Source organism: Sinocyclocheilus grahami, unplaced genomic scaffold, assembly GCF_001515645.1.
Source record: "Sinocyclocheilus grahami isolate Dianchi unplaced genomic scaffold, SAMN03320097.WGS_v1.1 scaffold78.1, whole genome shotgun sequence".
Classification (NCBI taxonomy): Eukaryota; Metazoa; Chordata; class Actinopteri; order Cypriniformes; family Cyprinidae; genus Sinocyclocheilus; species Sinocyclocheilus grahami.
In genome coordinates, this window is record NW_015505257.1 from 1,441,145 (window position 1) to 1,451,803 (window position 10,659).

At 42.5% G+C, this 10,659-nt stretch overlaps 1 protein-coding gene across 1 annotated transcript in view; it reads left to right on the forward strand.

Annotated features, from left to right (window-relative positions):
• The first annotated feature begins 6,976 nt into the window (after nucleotides 1–6,976).
• The window catches only part of LOC107586199 (neuroligin-2-like), a 38,583-nt gene continuing 34,900 nt past the window's right edge, over nucleotides 6,977–10,659 (forward strand). The window contains exons 1-2 of the mRNA XM_016273465.1: nucleotides 6,977–7,042; nucleotides 9,467–9,581. Of these exons, the coding sequence (XP_016128951.1) occupies nucleotides 6,977–7,042; nucleotides 9,467–9,581 (181 nt within the window). The remainder of the gene's footprint in view (nucleotides 7,043–9,466; nucleotides 9,582–10,659) is intronic.

A 10,659-nucleotide genomic window follows, 5' to 3' on the forward strand; every position in this document is an offset into this window, starting at 1 on the left:
GTGGGGGCGTGTTAGAACGAGCCATTTTAGGTAGGTGTGGTTGACTCTTAACTTTTATAAAGAATATCTCTTTGGATTTGAGACTTTAGTCTTTGCAACTTTACAGATCTTCTTTATGCACCAAGAGCTTGTAACACTTCAAAGAGAAAGGAAAAATTTAAATCGCATAATATGACCCCTTTAAAGATGTTTGTACACAGCAGATGCTTTCCAGATTTTTAACAGACATCTTGCAGACGTATGTGTGCTATCTGGGATTATATTAAAGCTAATATTATTTTCCATGCTCACACGATTTTGTTTATATCCAGGAGTGTCTATATAATACATGGATAAATCTTGCAGATATAATTTCCATTCAAAAGTTTGGGGTCATGAATTTTTTTATTTATAAATTGTTTTATTTGGCAAGGATGCATTAAATTAATAAAAAATGACAGTAAAGGTTTTAATAATTTCTATTTCAAATAAATGCTGTTTATAATAAATAAAATGTTTCTTAAGCAGCAACTTGGCATAATAGAATGATTTCTGAAGGATCATGTGACACTGAAGACTGGATTAATGGCTGCTAAAAATTCAGCTTTGCCATCACAGAAATAAATTAAATTTTATAATATACTAAAATAGAAAACTCTTATTTTCAATAGTACCAATATTTCACAATATTACTATATTTTTGATGCCTTAAAGACATAAGAGACATAAAAAAAAAATATTACCGGCGTCCAAAATGTCGAAATGTGTCATCTTTGCTATGAGTGCAGTTTTGCACAGGTTTTTTGAGCCATTCACCAAGTCCATCCTGAGCTGTGTCATTGAAGGCAGCAGACTGGGGAAAATGCAAGTCTATTTCATGCTTTTAAGATCCTCTATAAAAGAACAGGGCACTGCTAAAACATCTATTGTGATATTGTACTAAAGTACTTTTGATTTATATGTTGCTTACAAAAACATTTGTCAAAATACACAGCTACGTTTAAATGGCTGTTAATAGAGTGCTAAAATAATGACAATTTTGTAGGCCAACCAGGAAGTTACCATTGGCTTTTGGATTATTGCAGAAAATAAGCTTTGTGACCAACAAAAGTTCATAATACTTACACATTTTGTTAGTCGAGATTATCTAGATTATCCACAAAATCAAGTTTAAGAGCCAAGATTATCCACAAGATCCAGAAGTAAAAAGCTAAAGTTAGGCTATAAACAAACTACACCCCAGTCACATGACTTCAATGAATCATTAAGTCATATCATTAAGTTTTTGTAACTCTTTATATAAAATCTACAAGTTAGAAATCTGAGTTTGAATAGTTTGCAAAAACGTGAGTATAAAAACAAAGAAGCTGTAAAACCAGACTAGTTGAGTAGATGAGTTTTCCTGTTCAGCATGATGATTTCTAACGTCCCTGACAACCTCCGTAGTCCCACAATATGTGCGCAACTGGTTTGGGGAAAAAATAACGCAATTAGCATGTCACGCATCAATTTAATTTTGAAAGTGTCCAGACAAATTACTTCCTGGAGGCTTGATGTGTCACGCCTGGTTAGGAAACCGTGTTAGTTACCACAGTTGCACTGTTCTATCCAGTCAATAGAGCAACAAGACATTTCATTGGTCATGTGGTTTGTAATTCCGTAGTGTTGTGCTGTTGCACACATCAAAATCTCATTGGTCAAATTTTGCTACACATAGCTGAATATTAAACATCAAGCATATTCCGATTGACCAAGATTGCACAGTATTTTTGCTTTAAGAGTGGACAGACAAAATACAGCAGCTGGAAACTGGACATGTCGCACTGGGTTAGGACACAGTGTTAAAGTTAATACAAAACAGAAAGAAAGAAACTGTTGTGGTTGTTGTTTAATGGCTCATCTACAGTCTTTAATGGAGGGGAGATATATATTGAGCACATGACATCAGCCCTTCAAGGCAGATTGCTTTCATGTACTGTTTTTCTAGGTCTGCTCTCCTTGCAGACAGTGAGAGGGAGACAGAAAAAAAGCAGAAAGAGAGACAGAGAGAATATACTGAAGACATCTCTACACGGCAAGCCTGTCAGGGAGGACAAACCTGCTGGTTACACTGGAATGGCGTACTGCCGGGTTTCCTGTCACGCACTCCTGTCAAAAAATACCAAATACACACTCGCTCACACACACTTTCTCAGGAAAGAAAGTGTTTACTGCACAAACTGTTCAATGGCTCAACATGCACGCTTGAAACCCACTGCCATCTCTCAAACTGGGAGTAACGCCACATTCACAGAGCGTGGTTTTTCCTTTCCGACTGTCACCACACCAGGCGCTCACCAACCCACGTACCACCCAAGACTCAGCCCATGTAAATGATCTTTCCTCCATTTTAAGTCTTCATTATCATGCTTTCTGCTCTTCCACACCGACGGCATCTCTCGTGTCTTCTTTCACTTAGAGGGGAATTCTGGGCCTTAGTTTTAAAGCTGGTGCATCGTCTTCAAAGGCCAGCAGGATTAGGTTTCTGGGAAAAGCCTGAGCCCTAATGGAGGCTGTAGACCATATAGGCGGAAGCAGTTACCAGTAAAATAGTGAAAGCTTGATCTCCAAATGCTTTAAGCGTCGATAAAGTGCTGATGTTGCTAAGACTTAATCACACACGCACACTCGTTCCATACTCCCATCAACCTGTCTCCTGCTCTCCAGCCTTTACTGGAAGAACTGACCTGAGATGGTCAATTGAACTGAAAATCACGTCAGCATTGATCGAGTCTCAAAGCTTAAGTGCAACTCAGGAGAAGATTCAGCTCAGAGGAACATGCGAGAAGATGCACACACTCGACAACATGAGGAATGAGCATGTGTCGTTTATTTTAGCATGCATAAACTGAATAACATTTGGTGTAGGATTTACTTTGAATCAATTTTTTTAAAAATGACAAAGAAAATGATATGTAAAAGTTTGAAGTAGAAAGACTGAAATAGTATTGTGTTATAAAATGTACTCCTAATGATTTTTCTTTTATTTACAACATCGAAAAAATATTTTTTTTTACTGTGTACTTAAAGGTGAAGTATGTAATTTATGTAATCAAGAATACTTGATTCTGATTGGTCAGTCGCAACATTCCGAGGTATGTTATCCCTCGATAACAACCGGTAAAAGCTGATAACACAGGCTCATCCGGGCAGCTGAAGTCAGCACTATACTCTTGTTAGGAACAGTTTTTCTTCGTGGAAGTTTTGCGTTTGGTTAGCTAATAAAATATTAAAACTCAATTCAATATTGTGTGTACAATTATATTTTATATACAATTATATTTATTATTATGTCATCCTGGTATCGCGGACTCTAGTAAGATTTTAAAACAGTTTTTTTCTTAAATCAATATCTTTTATCGACATAATTATTTATGTGGTAAAATGCTGTGTAATAAGTGGTATGACTGTCCCTTAAATGTCCGTCTAGTTTGAACTTGCCGCTTGCTAGCAACTGCTTTCTTCACGGAAGCTTTGCGTTCAAATATTTCAACTCAAATCAATATTTTGTTTCTAAGTATTTACTTATGTGGCAAATAGCTGTGTAATAAGTGGGATAATGTACATCCAGCTGGTTGTTATCGCAGAATAGCCCCCTTCAGGGTGATACAAGCCCTGCTTTGTGTCGGGGTCCTGATCACCCTGTCGGGGGTTATTCTGTGATCACAATTGGCTGGATGTACATGATCCCTTACCTAACAACCTCGCAGCTCACAGTAGGTCTGTCTTTAAAGGTTTATAAGTTACTGTTAAAAATCAATACACCTATGGAGAAAATGAATCTGATTTTTACTACTGGAAACCAACTGTTGTACTATTTATTTAATTAAATTTTTTTTTTTTTTGAGCTAGTGTTTCTGTGTTGGGCTGGTCTGGATACTCAAGCAGACTACATCCGGAATCATGCAGTGTCAAAGCCTCACGCTTCAGAATTTTAGCTCAAACAAACTGCTCATTTTAAATGCTCCTTTTTTCAAATTATATAGTATTGGACTTTGCAGGAAAGTCAACCTACTACTTTTACTTATCTCTGCAATATTAACTTGGGTTAGGAAAAATTAATACTACACTGAAAACATGACACTTTCCCTTTAAATGTAATTGTGAATGTGTATAAGTGTAAAAAAAATCAGATGAATAGCTTTTGAAGTGAGTTCTGAGAATAAAGTTGTCCTGTATATATGTGCATTATGTGTGTTGGACAGACTGGGTGAGAATTATACACACAGCAATGACAAATGTGGTGTGTGGTCTATTGGTGTGGAGAGCCTGTTTAGCAGATAAACGGTAAATAAATGGAGACGATTTCTATCTCGTCTCTTACAGGCCCACCGCCAGTACTGAGGGAGGGGGTAGGGGGTCATGCTGATAATACCCATTAATGGCTGTCGCCACACAAACATTTAGCATTTAACCTTAGTTAGCGACAGATGCTAATGTGTCTCGCCGAAGCCAGTGACAGAACGCTACTGTTGCAATACAAACTAAAGCAGCTGATCGGTTTCATTGGGGTGAATGAGACCGGAAATGAGAAGAAACCTACAGTTTAATAACATTTTTACATCAGACCTGACTTTCAATACAGTATCATTCAGCACCTGAATTTCAATACTTTAGCTACATGCTAACGTACTCGTTTACTAACTTAACCTTTGTTCCTTGAGATACGGGAACGAGTACTTGCGTCTGCTAAACTGAACTGCAAGCTCCTGAACTGAAGCCTTTTTCAATGACGCAGTGAAACTTCACGGCCATTGGTTTGTGCAGTGTATTAAAAACGAACCAATGGCTCGGCTGCGGTGCTGCCAGAGCCCGCCAGAATGGACGGGGTCATCTGGCTATATAAGCGGGCGTTTGCCACAGGATTCTCAGGTTACTTCAACTGAAGCGACGACTACATAGCAAGTCGTGCTGCTACATAGCATGGCTAGCAACGCAGTTCTCATTCCCGTATCTCAGGGAACCGAGGTTACGTTAGTAACCGAGTACGTTCCCTATCGATACTTCACTCGTACTGCGTCTGCTAAAGATGCTATGGGAACACAGTACAATCACGCCGTTCTAAGGTTGAGGAATGACTATATAAGTATTATAACTTCCATAAGCAAGTATTGCCCATAGGGAAGTTAACAATAACCCAAGGCTAAAATGGCCTGAACTCCCTGAGGTCACGCCCAGCCTTGTTAATTTTTCCAGAGTACTCATGCAACTTCGGCACCCCAGGGGTCGAGAGCTGACAAGTAAACTAATACCAGAGAGCTTGAGCGTGATACGGTCAAGGGCTCTCATTCAGACTTGTTTGCGTAACGCAGTGCGTGTCTCTGCAAGCAGAAAGGACCCTGGCCTGTAAGGCCGGGACTTCCAGGTTATAAAACCTAGCAAATGTGGATGGCGAGGCCCATTCTTAGAGCTCTGATGGGGCAGAGCCGGGATAACTCTCTGTCCTCTTCAGAGATAGGAAGCGCAGAGAATGCACTGACCTGTGCTCTGAATGGAGTGGAGAGCACTTGGGTACGTAACCATGCCTTGGTTTCAGGACAATCTTAGAGTCGTTTGGCCCGAATTCCAGGCAGGCAGGGCTAATGGAAAGTGCCTGCATGTCTCCTATTCGCTTTACCGATGCTATTGCCAGAAGCAGAGCAGTCTTCAGCGACAGTGACCGAAGATTGGTAGACTGTAGCAGCTCAATAGGAGGGCCCTTCAGGGCCCTCAGCACAGTGGGCAGATCCCATGAAGGGACAGTGAGGGGGCGAAGCAGATTCAGCCTCCTGGTACCCCTCAAGAAGCGGACAACCGCGCTGTTCCTGGCCACCGATTGGTCTGCAATAGGGGCATGAGAGGTCGCTATAGCTACTACATAAACCTTGAGAGTGGATGGTGAGCGTCCCTTATTCAGCAGCTCTTGCAGGAATGACAACACCACTGACAGCTCGGAGGTAGAAGGGTCTTCGCCGCGGTTTAGGCACCAAGCGGAGAAAATAGACCACATAATGGTGTAGAGGCATCTCGTAGATGGAGCTCTAGCCTCCAAAATCGTGTTTAACACTCACTCTGGGAGGCTTGAAGGCTCCCGTCGAGCGGCCAGAGGTGTAGGGCCCACAATTCGGGCTGAGGGTGCCATATTGTCCTGTCCGCTTGAGAGAGGAGATCCCGTCTCAATGGAATGGACCAAGGGGCCGCTACCAACAGCTGGGTCAGCACTGATAGCCACAGTTGGTTCTTCCAGAGAGGGGCCACCAGGAGAACCTTGTGTCGCTGTTCCCTGATTCGCCTGATTACCTGTGGGATCAGGGTGATTGGGGGAAATGTATAAATAAGGAGGTTGGGCCAATCGTGGGTCCCTGGTCTTCGAATAATAAATTGGGCAGTGAGAGTTGTCTTCTGAGGCGAAAAGGTCTACCTCGGCCTCGGCCTCGCCGAAGATCTCCCAGATTCTCTGAACCGTCTGCGGATGGAGCATCCACTCCTCTGAGGGGACATTGCTCCTTGATAACATGTCATCGATTCAATTTGCCTGGTATATGCGCCGCTCTCAGCGAGCGTAGGTTGAGTTGAGCCCATTCCAGAAGGCGCTCTACCAGAATGAAGAGGCGCTTTGAGGAGAGGCCTCCTTGGCAATTTATGTAGGACACCACCGACATGTTGTCCAATCAGATTAGCACATGGTGTCCCCTTAGGACTGGCAGGAAGAACTGACAGGCTCGACACACTGCTAGCATTTCCAAGCAGTTGATGTGAAACCCTTTTTTCGCTTTCAACCAATGGCCGAAAGTCGGTTTGCCCTCGCACAGCGCCCCCCAACCTGCGTTGGAGGCATCTGTCGTGACAACTTTTCTCTTGCAAACCATTCCCATGGCCACGCCCTGTTCCATCCAGCGAGAGATCTTCCAAGGTGTCAGGGCTGTTATACAGGCCTGGCTCACCCTGATATTTAGGCGTCCGTGATACCACGCATGCGATGGGACCCGTGGTTTCAACCAGCACTGAAGGGGACGCATACAAAGCAGACCCAGCTGTAGCTCTGGTGATGCTGCGGCCATGAGGCCCAGCATCCTCTGAAACGTTTTGATAGGGTGAGTGGCACCGATCTCGAAGGAGGCCGCTAGTCTCTGTATGGCCAGAGCCTGTTCCGGCGCGACTACAGCTCTCATTTGAGGTGAGTCGAAAACTGTTCCCAGGAACGATATTCGGTGGCTGGGGATCAACGTGTTCTAGGCGAAATTGACCCTGAGTCCCAGGCGCTCTAGGTGGCTGAGAAGGAGGATCCTGTGTGATATTAATTTTGCCTCTGACTGGGCCAACACGAACCAGTCGTCGAGGTAGTTGAGAATGCGGATTCCCATCTGTCTCAGAGGGGAAAGAGCCGTCCATGCACTTCGTAAAAGTGCGGGGGGCCAGAGACAGCCCGTAGGGAAGGACCGTGTATTGATAAGCCACTCCCTCGAAGAATCGTCTGTGACGGGGGGCTATCTGAATGTGAAAGTATGCATCCTTCAGGTCCAGAGAAAAGAACCAGTCCCCTGAGCGAATCTGCGCTAGGATCTGTTTCAGCATAGTCAACCTGAACGACCTTTTCATGAGGGCGTGATTCAGGGCGTGATTCGAGAATGGGCTGGATGCCACCATCCTTTTTGGGGACGAGGAAGTAATGGCTGTAGAAGACTGACTCGCTCTGAGCTGGAGGAACCGTTTCTACAGCTCCTTTTGCCAGCAGATTCATCACCTCTGAGCGCAGGACGTGAGCGTCCCTGCTTTGCACTAAGGTGGGGACCACGCCGCTGAAGCGCGGGGGTCTTCGAGTGAATTGGAGTGAATAACCTCGTTTTATTATCCCCATGTCCCATCTCGACACCTGCCAGGCCTCAGCCTGCGTGGCGAGGGGTTGGATTAACTCGAGTGACTGGACGCATGGGGGCAGAATACTCGTGAGAAATAGAAGAGGAATTTTGCTCTCTTTTTGAAAATGTTTGTGTTTTATTTTTCCCGCTATAACAGCGGTTGGTTGCTTGGGCGCTTGAAGGGTTGGGTTGAGCCAGGGTTGAACAGGGTGATAGGAGGTTTAAGAGAGGCTGCTTGGGGGGTGGTCCGGCTGAGTTTGAAACATTTAAAAAATTTTGAACCGCAGTAACGGCGTGGCATTTGCAACAATGCCAAGCTCTTTTAGTAAGCTCTTTTAGAATCGCCGGATGGCGGCAGGGGAAGTGGACCGGAACTGCTGCGTCGCTGAGGCGGCAGAGAAGCGGGTCAGCCGAGCAGAGAGGTACCAATCCAGCTGCGAGGCGTGTCAACGGCGAGCAGGCTTCGGAATCAACGTAGAGCGTGGTCATCACTGAAGGAGAAGAAATCTGAGAATCCTGTGGCGAATGCCCGCTTATATAGCCAGATGACCCCGCCTATTCTGGCGAGCTCTGGTGGGCTTTGTTGCCATAGGCTCGTGCAGCTCTGCTTCGTTTGTTTTAAATACACTGCACGAACCAATGGCCGTGCAGTTTCACTGCGTGATTGAAAAAGGCTTTTTCCATGACATCTTTAGCAGACGCAGTACGAGTGAAGTATCGATAGGGAACTATAGTTTACAAAATGTCATAGTTACAACAGTAATTCTTTAAATAAATTTGTCTATAAAAAATACTGTTGTGTTGCTAGGGTATGATTAGAATATCATGTACTGTACCAGGCTTTTAATATGGTACTTCAAAGCACTATGAAGAATCTATGGTTACCATGGTCACTTTTGTTGCTGAACAAATGATAGAAAGGAGTTTGTTGTCGAGTTTCTTGTCATTTTTAACAATTTGAATATATTCCACTTTTTATTTTTGTTCATTGCTCTGCAGTGTGAAAAAAAGACAGTAAACCCTGACTTCAAATTCAACTTTGCACAAGATGCTGATACTGTTTGGAAATTCGAATGGATAAAATGTTCATTTATAGATACAAATGTATGTCCTTGGCAGATGCTTTCTGGAGAGCATTACACAACACGTTTGTTTATTTGTTTGTTTGTAAGACAGGAAAAGAGAGATCACAGTTTCAGCAGTCTCATCCTGTGAGGGGGAGTTACTGTCCCGCAGGACATTAAGATGGAGGGCTCCTGAGGGCCGTTGCACTAAACGCAGCTTTGCTACAGTGTTTCCACATGTCTCATCACTTTCTCTCTCTGGGCACAAAGAAAGATGGCTGGACATTTGTCATTGAATGCCTGGCATATAGACAATGAGTGAGTGTGGAAGGGAAAACTCAGGAAGAAAAGTGACAGCATCGTAGCTGGTAGTAGGGAAGTTGGGAAGTTTCTCTCTCTTTCTCTTTCTGAGTTTGTTGTTTGTTTTGCTCTTCTGCTTTGGCTGCTGTTTTTTATTCTTCTTTTAAATTGGGACACGTGATCTCTTGCTAGTTTGTCATTTTTCTTGTTTTGCTGTTTAGGAATTTTTTGCTCTTTTTGTTTAAGCGCAGTAAAATCTTTTTGAATTTTGTCTTTTCTCTTTCCCCCCTTTTTGTCTTAACCCCAGGTCCGCTCACAAAAAAACACGATGAGTCTTCGATGAACAGACCGAGGGACGAAGGTATTTTTCTTGCATGTTTTTTCCCTTTTTGTCTTGGTTTTCAGACTCTTTTTTGGGGGGGTTGTAATATGTGCCATTATTTCTCTTGATTATTTTGTCTTGTATGATTTAGCATTTTTCTTTTAGCTCAACTAGCCACAGACACACACGCATACATATGCTCAATCATACATGCACTGATTCATGCACTGCTGATGTGGTTATTTGTGCTGCAAAACAAATGATTCTTACATCATTTCATTACAACAGACTTTTATTTTAGGAATAATCTCCCGTCAACAGTTATTAAGATTTCATTACATGTTTTGTGTCCTTTTTGATGAATGGCAAAGGTTTAGCCAGAAATCAATAAACTACAAATCCCATCAGCCCGTGTGATTTAGTGCAATTTCATTGGCTGACATGCATCCAGCTGAGAATGCAGTAGAGTAGCTAATGCAGTAAGTCTGTAAAAGACAACATGCTGGATTTATTGCTTTTAGGAGCAGAGAAAACTTTCATAATCTGAATATTCAAATAGTATTTAAAATTGCTTAATATTAATATTATATCTTAATATTGACAAAATTATATAAATAAAAATTTCAAAATAATTGCACTGATCATATTGGTCAGAGTTTGATAATAAGGGGTAAGTTGTAGACTAGCTCTTGTGTATATGTGTGTTTCTAACATAATCTGTGTGTGTGTGTGTGTGTGTGTGTGTGTGTGTGTGTGTGTGTGTGTGAGCTCATTTGTGTGTGTGTGAGCTCATTTGTGTGTGTTTGTGTATGTGGGTGTTCTTGCAAATGTGTGTGCATGTTAATCACTCTATGTAACACTCTTTCACTGTTTCCACAAAATGTGTGTTTCTGTGTTGTGTTCAGGAGAAGAAAGAAAAAGCTGGCATCTGTGGTTGCCAAAAAATTCACTGATTTAATGTGACAGCATTTGGTGCCTGTATATTTTGTAGTTTATGACAGACTATATATATATATATATATATACAGTGGGGGGAAAAAGTATTTAGTCAGCCACCAATTGTGCAAGTTCTCCCACTTAAAAAGATGAGAGAGGCCTGTAATTTTCATCATAGGTA